We start from the raw sequence: 21795 nt of genomic DNA on the forward strand, positions 1-21795 counted from the left end.
TCCTACTGCTGAGCTCTTGCTACAGCTCCAGCCCAGGTTATGAAGGGTTACACCAAGAAGGAAAATACTTGGTGGTTTGTGACAAAATTGCTCTGCATGTGTGGTACCTGCTGTGATTTGTGTCACCCATTTGAACCTCAGCCACAAAGCTGCACTTTTTATCAAAGATATTTGTGAATACGTAACTGCTCTGAGGACATATGGCCAATAAATAATTCAGTTATCTATCTTCCCTGCAGTTTTCTTATCCACCTACCACCTTTTAATGCTTTCTTGGCCTGGAAACAGTAATGTTTATGGCACTTCCAGTATAAAAGTGTTGCTGACTGGCAGCAGACTATTTCCATTGTGATACCTGGAAAACAAATTGTTTCTCCCCAGTCTCTGTCTGCTTTGCTCTCATCTGCTATTAGCCCAGAGAAGTTTTGTTTTGCATTTTGAGTGTCTAAAACTGTTCAAGTTTCAATTACTGATTCCAAAGTTGTTACAATGTGATTGAATTAGTAATTCCTTTTTCTCTCCTTTTCCCCCACACCCTTTGTTTTCTTTTCAGCTCTATATCCATTTACAGTCCTAAGGAGAATCCTAATGCTTTTGATGCTGCTGCTTTCTTCCAATCAGTGGGAAATTTTCTGGGGATCTTTGCTGGATCATTTGCCATGGGATCCTCTTATGCTGTTGTCACAGCTTTAATATCCTTTATGGTTTGTTTTCAGGGAGCAAATCTATGTATGTTGAGAAAAAATGCAATATCTGAGAGTGACCATCATTAGTTAGAGCTGAAGCTTTTCACTCTAGGCTCAAGTGTTTCTAAACAAACAGATAAATCATAAATTGTCAGGAAATGTCATTTGCCAGAATCCACAAATTTCTTTTTTACATTTATCATTAAGCAGAACTCTGGCCTTTATCATCCTATTTGTAAATAATTGTATTTTAAGGAAATTGTTTCAAAGTATTTTGAGGCCCAAACATGAACTTATTAAGAACAGCAACTTATGTATGAGCTCCAGGCTAGCAGCAATTATACAAAAATACAAGGGAAACACTACACCGTGTCAGTGTGACTGACAAGCCCATCAGTCTAACTAAGCTAGAAATGAAAGGTCTGTATGTTGCCCTGTATTTTTTCTTGTGTTTTAAAGTTCATATAAAATGCTGCTGTAGAAAGATCAGTGATTTGATCTTTCTTGTATTCAAACAAATATAAACAAATGCCAGTTTGTTTATAAAACCGGAAAAAATTAATTTCTTTTCCTTTTTTTTCTGGGAAAAAGAATATCAAATGCAACCAACTAGGTATTAATTTAAACTCCAAAAAAGCACTTAAAATATCTGACTTTAAAAATCTGTTCTGGATTTTCCCCTTTGAGGTAAGTTAGAAGCTGTGCAGTTTTTCCTGAATTCAACATGTGTAGATAAGTATGGTGGGGGAGCTTTCTTTCATCCTTTCTCAGACTGGGGGTAATTTTAGCTTACAAAACAGTTGGGTTTTCATTTTTCCTTAGTAATCTTTTAGCACTTGACAAAATTTACAAAGCTGTGCGAGTTTCCTATGTTGGAGACTGGTCTGTTTTTCCTCCTATCCTGGAGTGCCTTCTTATCAGCAGAAGCCGCTGGGCTTACAGGTAAGTGTTGCATTTAATTAAATAAAAAGCAATTTTATAATATGTTTCTAGTGTGGGTAAAATGCATGGTTTATTTTAGGCATGACATCATATATAAAGCTTCTAAAAGCCTCTTGCTATATTGAAGATCGTTTCATCTTTAAGTGCTATTCTGTAGAGACATTGAATAGTTCTTCCAGACAAAGACATAACAGATCAGGCTCAAGCCCTCAGTCTTTCTTCCCTGCATTATCCCATCCCTATTAGTCCCTCTATTAATCCCCCTATTTTCTGGCCAGCTATGGGACCAAAGATAACAGTAAGTACAAGGAAGGAAATAGGCAGTGCCTTGTGATTACCAGACTGTATGCTCCTCTGCACACATTCCATATCCCCGGCCTTTCTTGTTTTTCTCAATTATCAATAATTGAGACCAATTATCAATAGTAAACCAAGGACAGGGCCTGTGGGTTGCATCCACCTTTGTACTTAGGAAAAAAAGTCATCTTGTTCAGTGCACTTACATGTACATCTTTGGCACAGCCATGTCCCAGTGACAGGTAGAAAGATGAGTGATCCGATTGTTTTTTCATTAATACCAGGAAAGAAATTGTACAATCACAGTCAATTACGTACCCAGGGCCTCCAATAAAGTGTACACAGAAGTTGGGCAAAATTTGGAATGGATATAGTTTACTTCCACAGCAACCTATTGTATAGTGTGATTCAAAAGAACAAAGTTTCTGTGACCTTGATTGTTTTAATGCTCTTGAGGTTGTCACCTCTGGAATCCAGTGCTCTAATTAATGTCAGGGAAAATCAGGAGAAGAAAAATTCTTAATGGAGTGGTAATGCAGTTCATGCTGGTTTGTTCACAAAATTGTCTGAAGCCTTTTGAAGGCAACTGTGATATTTTTACTGAGTTCTCTGGAGCCAGCATGTTACTTTTTTAACATTAGCCACACAATCAAACTATTTTTGAATGGGTATTAATATCTGCATCTTTGCCTCACTAATTATACAACTTTAGATCCTGTTTACTGCCAAATTCTTCAGGCCAATGAATAAAAACAGTGGTACATGAACTGAACAAAAGGGTGGTATTTCATTACATTAAGAAAATCAGATACCAGGTGGAATGAAAGTCCATTTGATCTCTTAGCAGCTCTGTACTGGTTTGGGCAAGGGTAGTGCTAATTTTCCTCACATTAGCTAATGTGGTGCTGGGAACAGCAATGGTAATTCAGGGATATTTCAGGTATCACTGAGAAGCACTTGCAGAGCCAAGGGAATTTCTGCTCCTCACCCCAACCAGCAAAGGGGCTGAGGGTGTACAAGTGTGAGGGGACACAGCCAGGACAGCTGATCCCAGCTGGCCCCTTCCAGTGCAGGAGAAGCTGGAGGAAGAAGGTTTGTCACTCTCACCCTTGCCATTCCTTCCCCAGTCCCACTGGGGAGGACGGAGAGAGGAGTGAGCAGCTGTGGGAGTCTGAGCTGCTGCCTGGGCTAAGACTCAACAAGCTCTTAAAAACGTTGCACAAATACCACAGAGGAATGGAAGCAAAGAGGATGATTGCTGGTCCCTTGCCTGCCACTGGAGGTACTGATCTCCTCACCCAGTGACTTCCAAGTGAGGACTGTTTTAAAGTGCATTCCTCACAGAACACAGGGATGCTATGTCTCAGCAACTGAACAACTGATTATACATCACACACAGAACGTAGATTTGTAAAAGAAACACTAATATCTTTCAGAGCCTCAGGTGCTCCACCAAAGCTAATTTCCATTTCTCAGGCATAGGAACAGACTGTATGTCCAGACAAAAATAATTGGCATATGTCCTTTTTGCACACTGCAGATGTGATGATGGACAGCAGAGTCTCTCCTGGTAGCTACCCTGAAGAGTGTTTCATTGCTCTTTCCTGCTGTAATATATAAAATATCTGAAATAAAAGACTTAATTATTGAACACCACAGATGGTGGTGGTAGCCATGGTAAGGAATTTTAAATGGACAGTGGCAGAGACAGAGGAAGAGAGTGGAACCAAAGTAAAGTTTCAATGTGAGGGAAAGAATAGAAAATTGTTGGGAAGTTTAACTAATTCTAATCTAAAAAGGAACTGATTGAAGAAAGATAATTACTTCACCAACTCATACATTCCAACAATAAGTATCAAACATTTTTAGGTCTTTCACTAGAATTTTTTCATGGGGTCAGAGTTTCACATGGAAATTGTTTAATTACACTGTTGTGAGAAGGAAAAGTTTAATCTTGAAACTTTTATCAGTTAAATATTTGTCACTTAATTTCTGTAAAAGGGTTTTGACAGAAGCTGTTATTACGGAAAAAATCATGGAGCCTTTCTTGTGACTTCAGAAGTTCAAAGCTATGTTTTATAAATGCATTTTCTTTATTAGTACTGTTCTGATATTATCCTTTAGTTGTCTAGCTGAACCAGTTTTGATGTTGCTTTTCTCTTCTCTCAGTTTCCTGTGAAATAGTTCAAACTCACCTCATTTCAAAATATTATTTTAAACTCCAAGTTCAGCAGCAGAAATTCTGTGTTGGTTAAGAAATTTTCACCAGACTTTGGTTCAGCTCTGATTTCTCATACCCACGCTAAGGAAATCTGTGCAAAATGCATTTGCGAGCAGTCCCCACACAGGTGGGCACACACAAAACACCTGTTGCAGAAGGCAGGGAGAGTCCAGGAAAAACTCAATTATGCTTCAGGACACACTCGGCTCTTAATCCACACTCCTATAATTTCCAATCTTTTCCATCTTTCTTGCTTTGCCCTTTGTCTGTCTTAATGCACACAAGTTTTGGTTTTACAGTCGCCTGTGCCTGTCCTTAAAAGCAGCTGTGAGAATCCAGCAATGGCACAGCTGCCCCACTGCATTCAATGGACCACACTCCTAGTGGAGTGTGCTTCAAAAATTAACTTGCCCTATCATTTATGCCTATATTCATTTTCCTTGGATATTGTGTTTTCTCTGTTCATTCCTTCTAAATGAACTTCAAAGGATTAACACTAGACTAGTACTTCCCTGTAGCTATTAAGTAATGCAATTGAAAAATAATATTATTCTTATAATGTTTTCCACAGCAGTCCTTCAATCATTCTGAGCTTTTTGAAGTGTAATATTGAAGTATTTCATAATATAGAAATAATGGACTATACTGGTCTTTTAGTGGGTAAAGTAGCTGGTAGGGCTCACTTGCTTAGCTTGCAGGCTTCTAAAATAGAATTTAAATGGAGAACAGTACAGGTTAATATTTCAGAAAATATTTTATTCCTCTGCCTCAAGATATCCCATGATATATAACACACAATATATGGGCCTGACCCTGGTTGAAAAATGGATGTGATCGATCCAGCAAATCAAAATAAAAATCTGGGATGACTACACAATTATTGTTATATTGGGAACTGGAAAATATAAATTAATGTTATGGTTATTAATCTTATATCTATATCATCAAGCTGTGACATATGCATGATAAATTGATTCTTATACAGTAGAATCTAATTTGTGCATTTGCTCATTTGCCCTGGAGTGTATCATTCCTGACTGCTGAGCAAAGCTGTTATAACAGAATACTAGAGTAAGGTCAGTGCTAATAGAGTTGTTTTCATTTGCAAACTTCATTACACAGTATTTACTTGTAGACTATGAAAAAAATAGTAAATAATTTAAACACTTGTTGAAATAAATGAGGAAAGTACATCTTGCATTTATATATAATCTTGTTTTATAATTGACAAAATTTTCTAAATTTTAAATGATCACTCAGTCTGAGAAAGGTTCCACGATGTACATGGACATTTAATGGTCACCTCAGTTAGACCATCTCTATCTACAGCTGTTTGAAGTGACCAGATATTCAAAAGAGATTAATTTACCTGCAGAAATACACTCAAGCATATGTATGGGAATTGACCTGTATGTATGTGTTCATTTGATGCATTCTTCAAAGTCACACAGTGACTCTGTAAAGGCATTAAAATTGCAGCCAAGCTGCTCTGTTTTTTACACTCTAAAGACCTGCATTATGGAGACAAAAAAGATAATAGACCTTGAAGGAAAAAGTTGTTGGAGACTGTCATTTTTGTTCCTTTACTGGTTTTCAGAGGCCTTTGATTTCTGATCATTATAAAGCAAAAAAGCTTGTGATAATAAATTACCGCTGCTTCCTCACCTTCAGCAGTTCTTGTCTGAACATTTTGTGATGTTTCTGCCTTTGTGACACCTGCCTTCTTATTCAGGGGTTCACAGGAAAGCAGAGTCTACCTAGCAGGAAAGGTTTCTCCTTCTTTTCCTCCAAAAATAAATCAGCAGCATATTATGAATGAGGTACCCAGGATGAGTCCAAAGATCTGGTCTCTCACTGGGGTAATTTTGTGCTGCCTTTGTATTTAGGACATAGCAAGAGTGAATGTCACCAATTTCCATTTTCTTTAATACTGCTGACAAAGTGCACTTATCCTCGTGCTGTTCACTTCTCCTGTTTGCTGTGATTTGTCTAGAATCTGTCATCTACCTCATTGCTTTTGTAAAATGCTGTGGCCAGTTCTTGTGACACTCTCAGAAGGGATCTACCAAAACATTTCTGTCTGCAGTTCTGAGCACTGTGAGCCCAAGGCAGTTGGGTGCCTGATGGGCTTTAGTTCACTCAGCTGACATTATTCCATACAAGGAAGATATTCTGGGCTTTCTTTTCTAAACTGTGTGGTTTTCTTTTCTATATTCATTAGCAATGTGCCACGCTGTGTCATGCAGAGTGGGCAGACTCCTATCAGTAAGGAGGGAGAAGGGATACTTCAAAGTATCCCTTCAAGTATACTTGTATCCAAGTATCCCTTGAAGTATACTTCAAGTCAAAAGGAAAAAAAACCACAACTCTTGTCAACTCTAGTCCTGCCACTCCCAGGAGCACAGGGTGAAATCTAAACCTAATTAGGAAAACAACAGATAGGAAGGTGGCATTTGCCCTGCTGTGCACAGATGACAGCTGAGCTGGTCTGCTGCAAATCCATTACTGGAGTCAGGGCTTGGCTCTGGCTAATTTAGAGGCTGCTGTAGGTACAGCCTTCTAAGACAATAAGAAGAAAAGAGAAATGTGTATGTTTTTAGAGAAAAATACATATTCTAGCAAGGCATTGAGCTGAGACCAAAGATCAGATGCATAAAATGTGGACAGTGGAGTCTTATTGCTATTGCAGAGATTCAGGATTAACACTCAGGGTAAGCACTCATAGCATGTCCAGAATAAATGGCACCGTAGCAGTTCCAATGTAAATTGCATCCAGCCATTCATTTGGGGTTAAAAAAGTACAACACTGAAGCCCAGGTCTCACTTGAAGCAGCCAGGGGCAGTACCAGTGAACAGTCCTCAGGTAAGGGCCTAAAAAATCCCCTCAGCTCCATCTTTTGTTGCTTTCTGTCACTTCAACATAAAATCAACTTCCAGAGATAAAAGCCTCATGAACAAAGCACAAGCTTTGGTTCTGCACTGGTGCAGGTCTGGCGTATGAAGCCTTAAATCTTTTCTTTAGTACCAAGACAATGATTAGTCACATTCATACCCCCAGTGAAAGCAGCCTGGCTAGGGGTGCTGTTGCCACTGGGGTGATGGCTTTGTGACTGCAGCAGTTCCAGGCAGACACAGGCTCATTTCCTGCCACCCCCACATCCAGTCTGCATCCCAAGAGATGCTGTGGGCATTCTGACATAAATATGACTCCAAAGTAAACGTTAGCTGATTTAAATAATTTCTCTTTTACCCTATCCTCATTGTTCCTTTTTCCACTCATTTCACCACTTTTGATGAAAGACCAGTTTCTGCTGCTTTTCTGTGAGATTTCAGTATGTTGTGCATCTTTAGAGAGGCATCCAGAAGTTCTGGAAACCTTTGAAGCTGGGATGAAAACTGGTCAGTTTGCTTACAGATCTTTTGAAATGAAGCTATACTTTTTACCAATTCCTTTGCTCCCCCAGAAGGTAGTGGTTTGGGGGTTTTCTTTTTCTATTTTTTTCTTTTACCACCAAAAGACCTGACAACTTGAGAAAAATGTCTGGTTTAGTCTCTCAAATTAGCAAATTCTCAGGTTTTGATTGTGGCCACTCACTTCCAGGTTTGCATTAAAATAACACTGCACATGCTACCCTTCTCTGACATTCCTTTTTTCATGTTTGTGAAATGATGTAAAAAAAGATTATGTCTTTCAGTGACAATATACGGGCTGTTTTCAGATTAGCACTTGTAAATTAACTAAGACCCACACTATAATTTTAAGGTTCACATCATCAGCAAAATACTATTAAATGTTCAAGTTCCTATATAGTTGCTATTTTTTTATATTACTAGCTTAAACAACCATTTCAAATACATGTATTTGCAAAAGCTAATGTAAGAATAAGTTCTCTAGCTGTATTAACAGCTAACAAGCTGTCTCAATTTCTCCGCTACAAAAAAAATTAAATAAAATGGTAGGGCTTTATTTCTAATAAAACCTCTTCAAAGAGGTTGATCTGTAGCTGAAATTCTACCAGTGATACAAGTATTTTTCTGTGAAGTGTCTCATCTTTTATATTAAGAGAAAAATTCCAGTAATCTGTTAATAAACACAAGGAGCTGCATTGCGCTTAACAATTTACCACCTATTTCAGCTCAAAACATTCTCTGCTTACTTTAAGGTAGCATTTTGTTCTGCAATTGTAGTACTGTCTCAGTAACTGCTGATTTTGCCACTTAAAAAAATAACGAGTGAGTGAGCTGTCTCCACCAGCCTGAAACTGAGGCCAGGTGAAAGGGCCACCTTGCTTTATCTGCCTCCCTGCATCTAATGGAAACTGTTTGCATCTCCAGTATTGCCATATTTGCTCTTACCCATTTCTCTGTGAAAGCAAGCCCACAAAAACATCCTCATTCTGTGCCATGCTCTGTTCATACAGTATTTTGCTAACCACCTCACCTCAAAATCCAGCTTTAATAGTTCTACAAAGGAATCCAGATTGCCTTTTCCTTGTAACTAAAGAGTTCTGTGCTTGCCTCTTTGGGTGCTTCTCTTTCCTTTTCAGTTAACATGCAATTGGTCATTACTCTTAAGTAATCATTTTTATGGATGTTCATTACAAGCCATTTTCTCCAAGCCTTTTAATGAACTATTCATTGTGAGAGTCCTGGCTGGTATATATTAAGCTTTCAGTTGCAGCAATTGAAATACTCCACTGTGTTCCCCCAGTCTTCCTTGGAAACAGGGTGTCTGGTTTCTACACTTGCATAATTGCATGGTTCAGTTCATTTATTCTTATTGCAAAATCAGATTTAAGCTATTTTATTCTTCATGACACTCTCTCCGTTTTCTCACTACCCATAATTAACAGTTTCTTAGCAGTCAAAACCAGTTTATAATCACAGCTGAATTTAATAGTCAATTTTAAAAATGCAAGACTTGACATCCTGATGATTAATAGAGAAGAAACTGCATCAGAAACTCTTATCTCCATTTCAGTTACTGAGCCTGGAGCTAGTGATACTTAGCAACATTACTGTTTGACTGTATTTTTAACTGAAATGTCATTGTTTGAACACCCCAGTGCATATTATTAATGCCTTGAGAATTTTTAAACTCCACAGATCAGTTCTGCACAATCAAATACAGTTACTGAGAAAAAATAATTAGACACATTTATGAGAGCAATTAGACCTCACAAAAATATAAACTTGCTGGAATGTATTTAGGCAGTGACAATCTCACCACAGCCCTCATTATTTACCATGAAGAAGAGTCTTAGTGTAGCTAGGAAAAAAATAAATATCAAAATAGTCTTAAGAAAATAAATATAAAAAACAGAGACACACTAAAAGCTCAGTGGAATTTCTCTTGGCTAAAGAATCAGTGTTCTGTAGAAGCAGTACAGGTAAGTTTACAATATAAATTTAAAATATAAAGAAAACCCAGAAGCAAGCAAAATGTCCACAGTGGTTTGTGGGGAGAAACATATGCTTGTTTCCTTGTTTTCTCTCTGATGACAGCTGTCCCTTGTGCCAAATCAAGTATTTACTCCATACTTTTTTCTTTCATCAAAGGCATATTAATGCCAGGCCTCAGTTCTTCAAAAAATAGAGGGGCTTGCAAGAAAATTGGATTTTTTTTTGGCCAATATTTTCTTGCTTAGCAATGTAAAGAGAGTCTAAAGAAAGATATGGTAAGGTAATGATTAATTTAACTGGTATGTGAGAATTCACAGATCCCACACACACACACTCTTCCCCATATGAAACAGTTTTAGCATTGTCTAATTTGTTACTTTGATTTGTTTCCTTATCTGTTCTGTGATTCAGGGCAGGAGGATGTTTCACCTGCCTCAAGGGCCCTCTTGCTGCTAAAATCCCAACGTTTAGAGATTTGGATAAGCCTGTTAAAGAACCTGTGAGGCAGCGGTGCTGGAGGCAGCCCACACGTGTTCGGTTTGTTCCTATCCACTTTTCCTGGGTCTCTCAATCCTGGCCTGCTCCCATCAGTTCTTTGGAAGTACAGATTGTTTGTATTGGGTTTGCTGTGCTAAAGGTGCAGTGCTGCAGGTTCTGCCCCCGTGCTGAACCAAGAGTCACTGTCCTGGAGGAGAAGGAGGGAGCTTTATCCAGGTTCCAGCCCAGGACTGGAGGAGCAGCCTGCGACTCTTTTCACCATTCCACTACGTGTTCTTTGCTTCCAGTGGAACAGGTTTATGTTCCAGTTCATGCTTGTTTAACCCCATAAATGCCCAGAAAGCTGCAGCACAATCACATCACAAGGATGAATAGTGCCTAGACCTGGACAGGCATCTTTCCGCTTGCTTTGTTGCCTCAGACTCATCAGTATAATGTCAGTACACGCGAGCAGCCTGTGAGCTGGAAATGACCCAGCAACGTGCAGGGCAGCCCATGAGGAAGCAGAACTAAAAGGCTAATTCGGGCATGCTGAGCTCCTGCTCGGGAGGCAGCCAGGAGAAGGGCTGAAAGGCACAAGGACTAAAGCACTGTGGGGTGGGCGGTGGTGAACTGTGAGCACACGAGCCCCAGAGATGCCAGGCACACAGCACTCCCACTGCTGGCTGGCTCCGTGCTCAGCCCCGTGCCTGGGGAAGTGTGTCTGCAGGGTTCCAGCAACGATGAGCACAATGGACACGGGAGAGCCCTCAGCTGTTGTGTAAATAATTATCTATGTAGACATGCCCCAAGTTTAAGAAAAAAAACAAAGCTTTCTTCCTCCACGGGCGTTTGCATATGGCTACTGGTGGACACTATTTTTGGTTTTCTGTTTTCTCCCTATGTGCATTCCTTCTGCATTACCTGTGTCCGGACCTCACAATCTTATCAGCAACTTTAACTGCAATACTGAATTACAGTGATGTTATTCTGTGATTCCAGTGAGTTAGGACCAGGGCCAAGATAGTATTGAAAAATATTCCTATAAAGCAGATTTGTTATTGTTATTATTCCTGACAGTCCTGCTTCCCTGCCCCTCCAGACCTTCCAGAAGCTGGGACTGTAGCTGCTGCCATGTGTCTACAGTCACTGACCTGCTTGTTCTGGGCAGCACAGCTCACACCTGCCAGAGCATCACTTCTAAGCAGTGTGCTGTTGTTCACCTTGACACTGTTACACACTGCTTGTGATAAGCTAAAATCGGACACAGATTGAAATTATTTTACCCTGTTTCAGTCATTCAGTACCAAGCGGTCTCAAACCATTTAAATGTAACAATTTTTTTTCCTTCCCTATTCAGCCTCTGCCAATTTTTTTTTTTTAATAGTCTGAAGTCTTACATATTACAATTATGTTAGTCCTACACTTACAATTACTGTCAGTTAGATTATGGCTGGATCATACCATGTATTAACTGTAACAAATTTTCTAGAGCCTTTGAATTTCCAAATACACAACAGTGGAAATGCTATGAAAGCATGATTGTCCTTAGAACATATATCTCAATTTTCTTTTGTTATAAAAAACTGTTAACAGACTAATTTGCTTTTCTTGCCTACTGCAAGCCTAAGTAAGAAAATAGAGGCAGCTAACTCTGTTTTTTCTTTGAATTTCAGGTATTGTTGCTGTCCTTTTCTGTGGAGTCACACAGGCCCATTACACCTACAACAATCTGTCACCGGATTCTAAAGTGAGAACTAAACAGGTAGGACATGGAAATAACTGACATGGTGTCTTACACTGCTGTAAGGATTAACAGTTACTGGAATACAGCTGGATGGTATTTCATTAATGCAAAGCAAGAGGCTTGTCTTCATCAGGGGAAAGACTGGAGATTTTGCCAGGAAAACAGTAACAATTACCAGGATAAGCAAAAAATATAAGAACATAAGAATCTGTTTTTCCCAAGAGACCTGAAATCTCAGACAGGTATAGAGATAGCATCTTACACCAACTTCCATACAAAAATGCTTCAAAATTAAGGAAATGAAAGAGCTCTAGTAAGTAAGAGAGAAATGGTCTGAAAGATTGGATCCCTGCAGATTTTTGCAAAGGCATTGTATAAACAGCAGTCTGGTCCACAGATTTAAGCAATGGCGTAATTTAATATCTGTTTCATTAAAAATTATCATAATTAGATAGAGATTTTTTTTTTCTTTTCATTGTGTTATTTATTTTGAAATGTGAAATTTGATCATCTGGTTTTTGTTTGAACAAGTGACTAGTACAATTGTAATTCTTTTTTAAAACTTGGGGCTGTTCTCAGATCTATGGCATTGCAGTGTTTAAACCACTTTTCAGCACAAGTAATTTTAGACAACCCTGCCACTACCTAGATCCTTTAAGAACTCATTTAAATGCAGTTTTCTTCCCTTTTAACGTTGACTAATGTGTCCCAAGAACCCCAGGTTGTAGAAAATCTATCTCCTAGAGCAAAATGGAAACTTATGGCCCAATACTATAATTTTCATGATGCAGTCTCGTACCTTTATCAGCAATTCTTTTCTTTTACGCGTTGGAAATTTTACGTAGAAAAATTCATCACTTCTTGCACATCTCAATTTAATCAAAAATCCAATTTTCTATCAAAAACAGCTTGATAGAAAAAAATACTGGCCACAGTATCAGTTCAACTGCTAAAGTCTCACAGTTTTTAAATCACAGAAAAGTTTCTGGTCAGTACTCCCATAATAAAGTGTTAGCTATTGAACAGGATAACCCTTTTCAATTGTATTTCTACTGTAGCAGTAGGCTGATGCTTTCAGAAAGTATTCCAGCAGAGAACTAACCTTTCTCTGACAAGTGTATTGTAAGGGAACGACACTGAAATCTACTCTAGAATTGTTTCTGTTTTGCAGAAAGACTGAATTACATATGCCATTACTCCCCTTGCATATAACTTACAATTTAAATCGAAGGCTTTCCAGGGATTCATCTGCATATTTTAGTGATGCATAGCCTTAGAGAGAGACAAGGGAAAAAAAATCAAAATAAGCCAAGATTGTGATACTTTTAATTACATATGAAGCTTTTCAGCTGCAGAATTAACTAATATCTTGTTTAAATGCATCCTGGTTTTTGTTCATGTTTACTCTGTTATTCCCTCCTATTCAACAAGTGCAAAACAAAATTGTGAAAATAAACCAAATTTACCCTTGAACACACACAGAAAAGGGATTATGTGTTTCTCTATGGAGCTATGATTTTTATACACACTTTCCTAATCTGTTTTTATCTTCCCAATAAACCCTTAATCCTCAGCCTCCTTTATGATATGGTTCAAACACTGTTGTTGAATTCCTTTGAATTCTTCTAATTTATTTTCTAATCCAAATATTACCCTTTAATATGCAGCTGTTTCAGTGAGACCTGCAATGCCTCTTTCTTTCTCTCCTTCCAAGAATTCTCTTCAAGCAAATTTAATAAGCCACACACTTGGTATTCTCATAATCATATATAACTTCAGTGCATCTTCAGTGAATATTGTTGCTCAGATAGTTGGCTTTGCTCCCAACTTAATTCATTTTTATTACTCATTAGTGGCAAAAATCAAGGGCTTTTCAGTTCTTTTATAGAATTATTCCAAAGCAGTCTCTCTCTTTTGTTACAATGTGACAGATCTTTCAGAAAGGAGTGCTGAACTGTAATGCACACTGACAAAACAGTGAACAGGCTGAAGCTGAAGCTAACAAAAACCATGGAAATTAGATTTAAAATTGTAAATCAGATTGGAAAATTGTGTTAGCTGTTTTTAAACATACTTTTTCTTTACTGCTTTGCATAATTTTCTTTACATTTTTTACTTGCTTTAAAAATTTTATAGCTTGATGATAAAATCCAGTATACAGTGAGAGAGGAGATATTTCTGACCCTGGTGCCAAGTTCTGCATTTCCCATAATACATCATCCTATGGTCTAATAAAAGTTTCTCTTCAGTCACTGCTGTAAAATGAGAATTTTCTACATTTCCTAAATGAGAATCTAAGAACATCTATTAAAAAGGCCTGCTTAAAGATGCCGTGTAATTATTAGTCCCCATGTAACCTTTATTATTCTGTCCATCACTGTTTAAGATTCCATGAAAGAGAAATATTAGATTTCAAGCATCTGAAACTTACAGTATCTGAAACTATAAAGCAACACTAATCTTTTCACAAATAAATGAATTATTTTAACAGTCTTATAAGGAAATTAAGATAACAAAATTTTTGTGAAAGTGGAGGCTTTAGATAGTTTTCATTCAATTCAATTATCCCAATTTTCATTAAGTATTTTATAAACATTCTGTGTGTTTTTACTGTCATTTTTTAATAGGGGTGGTGTTTTATGGTAGTAATTTTAAGTCATCATCATAGACCTGACAACAGCCATCATGATTTTAACAGTGAGACTGACCCTGCCCTCCATGGCAACAAGGTTAGGTCTAACAGAGTGCTCCTGAATTTCAGGCACTTAAAGTTTAATTTAACCAATGTATCCTTAGTGAAGGAGAAGATGAAACTACAGGGATCTGATCAAAAGCTATTTGATTCTGAGCAGTTTTCTCCAGAATTATTTACAGCTGCTATCTTCTCTCATGTTATGCTGCAGCCAGACAGTTGCTTCTAAATCTTGGGACATTACAGCTCAGATTTTACACTAGGCTTCAGATGTACAGCTGGGCTGGGTTGATTTGCTCTGCTACAAGTAAGTCAGAGGCTGGGCAGGGTGTTTGTTGTGAGATAAAGGAATCCCTGGTTTGTTAAAAGCGGGCAGAGGTACAGGTCCATACGGGTCACCTCTTGAAAAGGATTCATGGATAATATTGTGTTTTCTACAGGAAGATGACATTCCTCCCTCTGTTTTTCTCTCTGCCCTCTATCACTTTCACTCAAATGCCAAGCTAAGACCAGTGCATTTTCCTAGTGGTGGAGTACTGACCAATGCCCATAAATATTATCCATCCTACTAATGAGTTGTATCTTTTCTGGTTACGTTCCTTTAACTCTGGGGAGCAGCTGCAACAACGAGAGTGGGGCAGGGCAATGCCTCTCCTTGGTTAAGTGTGCAACGGAACGGAGAATTCTTTTTGCAGACAAAATAGTGTCAGCAAGTTATAAATTCTGGAAAGAGAATTCCAAAATGCATCACCTATGGAAGAGGAGCCAGAGAATTACAAGAAGACACAGGAAAGCATGTCCAGCAAACAAAGGAATATGTCACACACTGCCCTGCCTCCCTTCATTCCCCAATCTAAGCCTTGTTCTCATGGTCACTTCTGAAACAGGAGTATCTAACTGTTGGTGAAGGTTGTTTTCTCTAATTTGGTGTAGTAGCCTTTCTAATCCCATTTGGAGTTAAACAGTTACTCACCTGTTTTGCTGCTCCTGATAGCAAACCCATTAAGGGAACAAGCTGCCTTGGAGATAAGAGCTGCTGGCCTCATTGTTCAGCTGCACCTGGCTGCTGTGTGCAAGGGATTCCGAGTTAAGATTTCAGTGGCCCTTCACCTCCAAGGTTTAACACAGGCAGGAGAATGAGGTAAAGCCACACCAAGAGAGCTCAGTGCTGCTTGACTTCTGAACGACTTTACCCAGACATGCAGTCTCACTCGGAGGCTTGAGCAGATCAGTTGGCACTGGAGGAATCAAAGTTCAGACTGGCCTTGGGCTTTGCTCACTGATGGACATAGTACTGATTGCTTCAAATTTTCATCTCCCTGCTATAAAGCAGACATCATTATCTCTGATTAATAAAAGTCATCACTTTGCAGGAGGGCCGCTAATATTTCCTGGAAATCCTAGGAAAACGCATGAAACTTTCAACATGTTCCTAGCTCATTGATGATGCAGCTACATGTCTTCCAACAAGGACACTGGCTAGGGCTCAATCAGCTGACTGCTGGATCAGAAATTAAGCTGCATTCCAAAGACACCTTGGTGTAAAAGGATTGTGTTTATCAGCATATCAATTTAATTCCAATTAATCACATTAATCAAAATAGGTTGAAAAAAGTCATAAAACATTTTTTTAAATTTCTCACAACCGATCTAGTCCCCTAACTACAGTCCTTACAGTTCCCTAACCCTAATATGTTATAGTATAATCTCAATATAGACTTAGAATAATAGAATCATTGAGACAGGAAAAGATATCCAAGACCATCAAGTCCAATCATCAACCGAATACCACCATGCCATATCTACTCATTTTTTTAACACTTCCAGGGATTGAAATTGCATTACTTCCCTGGGGAGCTGTTCCATCCATGATTAGGGATTCACTTTAGAAGTGAAGCAAAGCAAAACAGTAGAGTAAATATAAAGCATGGCAATGGAGTTGTCCAAATCAACTGAAGGGGGGGAAAAGCAATTAATCAAAGAAGTGCTACCTGAATACCCACAATGTTTTTTAAAAAGAGCATTGCAGGACTAAAGGCAGGGAGGTGACTGAAGTCTGTATGCAAATGAAGCACCATCACTGTGATCTTGACATTTTATTGCTTTTCTGCTGGCCCATGTATCTTATAAACCAGCTACAAGCAGACCTAGAGCCAGCGCTGCAACAACAAATCTCCCTTCTCCAGATACATGATACTGTCTTACAGGATTCTCCCATCAGCTGTCTTTTGATAAGAAAATAAATAATGCACTGCCAATTCTGCTTCAGTAGCAGAATGATTTCTCCTGAGTTTGTTGTTAAAAGCACATACCAGGAACTGCAGCTACTGCTGTTATCCTTCTGTGAGAGAAGGAGAGCAGCTGGGTGGAGATGATGCTGCACTACCAACACCCAAACTGCATCTGGCTTGTGAGGGTCCCACTCCAGATATCCAGCACCCAGACTGGGGAGAAGCAGCCCTCTAACCTCCTAGGTTGCTGTAGCACAAAATGAAATGGTTTGGTGCCTTTATCTTAAACCCTGCACAGTCACACTGGACATGTGTGTGCCTGGGGGCTTTGGTTCTGCTATTTGTATGAGTGTTTTAAGACACCGCATCAAGAGAGCTGGGCTTGCTTCTATATTACACAGCCTATATTAATTTATCTCTGGTTAATGCCTACTATTTTCTGTTGCCAAACATTGGACTGTTGATAGATAATGAGTTTATACTTCTAGAAATAATACATGCACAAATGTCAGGTTTTAATGGCTCTTCTAATTCAGGCTCTTAATTTATAAAAAATAATTGAGAGTATTTCAAGGCTGAGGAAAACCTTAATTACAGGAAAATGTCCTAGACTATTAGGATTATTAGCAAGGCAGAAATACCTCAAAACATGAGCATACACAAGGATAATTCTTCTTTTGAAATGAGCATTCTCATTGACAGCTGATGTGATTTGTTCAGCAACTCTTCTTAGGGAAAAATGACCTTTAAGGCACTGCAAGAGGTCAGGTATTTCTACACAAATGATTGGCAGAGAAAAAGGCTGAAAGAAAAGTTATCTCTCAGAAAGGTTACCACCAGTACCAGATTCTAATCAGACTCTGCATCTGTGCTGTGCAGGAGGAATCTGTTTTCCCAGTACACCACAATCACAGTGCCTACAGGAGAATTTTGTACCAGAATGGGGGGGGGTTATTATCTTCCAAGGCATATAGCTGCCTGTCTGATATGAGATAACATATTTGATGGCTAGTCCTCTGAGAGTAAACTAGAAATTCTTTTTGACTAATGCATAGCATTCAGGTCTGTCACTCTTCAAAAAATACACAAGAGGTCTTTGCCTAAAGAATCCAGTGAAGTCCAAATTCTTGGATAGCATTAAATAGGTTGCATGCATGAAGAACATTTTTCCATTTAAGTGGAGACTGAGCAGAAAAGTTAGCTCTGATGGGCACTGTCTCGTGGTTCCCTTTCTGCAGCTGAACAAAATCAAAAATCCCTAGTTTCTAACCTCCTTGAACCCCTGCAAGTTCAGATTCAAAAGTGATAAAGACTGAGGCTTCAGGCAGTGCTTCTCAGGAAAAAGCACGGGTGATCAACCTGGGCTCAATAGACAGGTCTGGAGAGAAGATGCTCCTTTTGGTAACAAGAGTCTGAAAATATAATAGCATTTGGAAAGATTTAGTTGTACTGGAATAGCATTCATATAGTTTTACCCATGTTTTAGTCAGTTTTGCTTAAATGCTTCAGATATTAGTAATATTAGGGAAATACCTTACTCTTATCTTCTGATATTTCACCCAGAATTTTTTTCCTGTTTTGAGAAAAGGCCTATAGCAAAAATCTTCATTTTGCAGCTGTTGGAAACAATCAGGGAGAACATAGAAATGTCCCTGTTTGGTTTTTTTTTTCCTTTTTGAGAGAAGAAAATGATACTCAAATAAAAGGGTTGTAAGCACAGTTTAAAGAAATAATGGTTTATGCAGTATTTATCTTATGGCTATTAGGATCAGATGCCTGAAACTGTGGGTAAAACCTATTGCTAATTTTGAGGTAACTAACCTATATTGGAAACAAGACAAGCCAGAATCTCCTACCCTTCTAAAAGTCCAAAAGCTGAGGTCTCTAGACATTAGCTATCATCACAGCTCCAGCCTATGTACCCTGAAATGAAGCAGCCCTTCATTCTTGTCCTGTGCTTTCCCTTCTGAGCTCCAGTTTTGCCTCCCGAGGCTCTGATGTGCTCCAGCAGTGTCAGAGTTGCTGGCTGAGCCCTGTGCTCCTGACTGCAGAGCCAGAGCAGCTCTGGGTCCATCACAAACAGCCCTCACTCAGCAATTGCCTGCTTTTCTCTAACTGAATATGCACCGCATGCGTGGTGCTTGTAATAATTATTACCTTTAAATGGATTGCAATTGACAGGAAGTGTACAATGAATTCCAGTTCTCTGCACAGCTATTTTCTGTGTTTAGCAGAAAAAGATGAAGGTTGGAAATGTGCCAGGTGCATTGTTTGACCAGATGTATCATAAGATCTTATGGAACCCTGTAGAACAGTGTAATGCTATAAAGAAATCTAAAGCTGCTTACTGTATGGGTTTAACAAAAAGAATCATAACAACACAAGAAAATCTTCATTTCTGCAGAAAGAATTATACTACCATGTCTTTCAATCTGAATTTCTTAACAAAATCCCTCATTATCTGACTGATGTTCCTGATTACTTAACCATGCTAAAAGAATGTTAATCTGCAGTCTCTTTACACGTGACTTCCCTTAAATTTATGTGAAAATGCTGAAATTGTTTCCTCTCTTTCAGCTGTGAGCTACATGATGGATGGTAAACAGCTAGGAAATATTGCTATGAGTAAACCAACTTTATGACTCTGGTGCATCAGTAATTACTTGCATCATTTATGGTTTATATAATAAATTAGCTGCTTTCCTGTCCATAATACTGAAAATATTGGGTGTCCATATACAGAAATCTTGTTAGAATATTCAGTTCTATACTTCATTCTGTAGTTTCCATTTCCCCTCTTTTTGTACACCTGCATTAGTGATTCCTTAACTGAGAATGTGCAGATGTGCTCTGGCCTCATTAGCTCCCATCAAGCATCTGCCCCTTTGTCATCAGTGTTTTATGAGGAATATAGTGTCTTACACACACACAGAGTAAAGAAAAGTACTTTGGACCTATGAAGAAGAGAAAACAAAGAAAAAAACCATTTTCCTTCATTTTGCTTAAGCACAGAAACTGGAAAATAACGCTCGAATGTAATTAATACCCTGAAGTAACCCAGAACTGTAATGAAGCAGTATTTCTACAGAGAAGCTTATCTTGTTGAAAAATGATGTCATTTTTGATGCTGGTAGGCTAAGGAACATAATACCATATGCAAACCAGTTTCCAAATGGCTTCATTAAAGTTTTTACAATCTGTTTAAACATTAAACATTTTCTTTAAATATTAATAAAGTTCTTAGATTGTTAAGGTTGTAGTTTACTCTTTACAGCACAGTGTCAGATGCCAGCAGTTAGCTAACATATAGCAATTGGAATTATAACTGATAGGCCAAAATCTCACTGGCATATGGAGAAATGTGTAAGGAACTTCCAAAGTGAGGCTCGTGCATAGCTTCTCTGGAACTGCCCTGAATCACAAATGAGGCTGGCTCTCCTATGTTGTGCTCTGTGCAGTGGAGTCAGACTGCTTGGGGCTGTGTGAGCTGCTGCAGCAGCCAAACACAGCTTTGTGGAGCTCTGCAGATCACTGCTGTGCTGCTGTCAACTCTCACAAGAGGTTGGAGGAGCGACCTCTGAGATATTTCTCCCTACTTCAGGTAGTTAGCACTTATCCCTAGTTTTTAACTCTGCAGCTATGCAAATGTCCAGCCTTGTACCCCACTTGTGAAAAGCACATCTAGTTTTTGAAGAGAATTCTCTCTATATATGTAGCCTGTGAAATCAAACCCATCCTAATTATTGCCACCCCTATAACAGCAACTGTGGAATGCATAAAGAGAAAAGGCAAGCCAGAATCAATCTAGTCCAGGGTTAGGAACATATTTTCACATCATCAGCACGTAGGGCTGAGACAGAGCAGAGTGCCCTTTAACATCCCATACTTAGAACAAATACGGTTAACTTTAGTTCGAAGTACAACTTTTACAATCTCATGTTTTGTAAAAGTTTATTATTACAACAATTCCCTCAAATGTAGTCAGTCAGAACTCCCTCATCTGAGAACTTGTGACAAGGATAAAAAATAAAGATAGGATTCTTCTTTTAAGTCTTCCTTAATTTTTCATACAGGTGTGAACTAATGAACAACTAATTTAGTGGAATTTTATATTATGAACCAAAGCCCTTTGACTTCAATGACATTTGGCTTATGCTATAAATGAGCAAGTTCTAAATATATATAATAATACAGAGGTAAAAACACTCAGTCTATTACTTAAAATATAGCTATGTCCCAATGGTAACAATTTTCTCTAGCTTGGAAACACTGACACTTCACGTTATTGTGTTAGATGATTTTTATACAGGATTTATCAATAAATTCTTCAGTTAAGGAGTTAATCTCTAGAAAAAAACTGTTTTGCATTTCTGTGCATAGCACATTATACTGCTAAATTGGAATGCAGTAAAATTGTTCAGCACATAGGTTAAAATAGTTTTTAATGTTGAGGGTATTAGTAATAGGTTCCTTAATTAGAACCCTGTGCTGCCTCACACTTGCATGAGTATGTGTCACCAGGTCCATAATTGCTCTTCCTGTGAGCCCTGTGTTTGGAAACACAATTAAGATGCTATTTCTGGCGTGGTTAAAGAGGCTACACTGAGATCTCTGCAGAGCAGGGAGCGTTCTGCTGCAAATGGGGACTGACCTCACCCAAAGCAGTCTGCTGCTTTGGGAGCTTGGCTACTTTTTTGCTTTAAATTGTTTTAAACGGGAATGCTTTTGCCCTGCCCAGAGCGCCCTGGGGCACTGGGAGGCCTTAAGGAATCAGAGCTGTTGTGTGATTCCTTACAGCATCAAACTGCTGCTGACATAGATCCCTTCTTGCAGTCTGATGTTTCTCCTTTTTAACTTACATTATTTTTGCACGAATGCTGATTCCTCACATTTCTCTTTCAAGGGTTACAATCTGTTGTTATCTGCAAAGTTCCTATCACCTATAAGAACTGCACAAAAGCTTTGGTCAAAACTTTCAGAAGTATGCAGGTAACACTAGCATTCTCACACAATAAGCTGCAAGAAGAAAATAAATACATGCAAATAAGGCATTATAATAGTCTAAAGCCCTTGCCAGCATCCTTTTTAGTGACTGCACA

At 38.6% G+C, this 21795-nt stretch overlaps 1 protein-coding gene across 1 annotated transcript in view; it reads left to right on the plus strand.

The window, feature by feature from the left end:
* Positions 1-21795, plus strand: part of SLC9A9 (solute carrier family 9 member A9) — a 174636-nt gene that overhangs the window by 68636 nt on the left and 84205 nt on the right. Inside the window, exons 7-9 of the mRNA XM_062498885.1 lie at positions 554-692; positions 1523-1628; positions 11703-11791. Coding sequence (XP_062354869.1) covers positions 554-692; positions 1523-1628; positions 11703-11791 — 334 coding nt within the window. The remainder of the gene's footprint in view (positions 1-553; positions 693-1522; positions 1629-11702; positions 11792-21795) is intronic.

Source organism: Cinclus cinclus, chromosome 10, assembly GCF_963662255.1.
Source record: "Cinclus cinclus chromosome 10, bCinCin1.1, whole genome shotgun sequence".
NCBI classification, from domain to species: domain Eukaryota; kingdom Metazoa; phylum Chordata; class Aves; order Passeriformes; family Cinclidae; genus Cinclus; species Cinclus cinclus.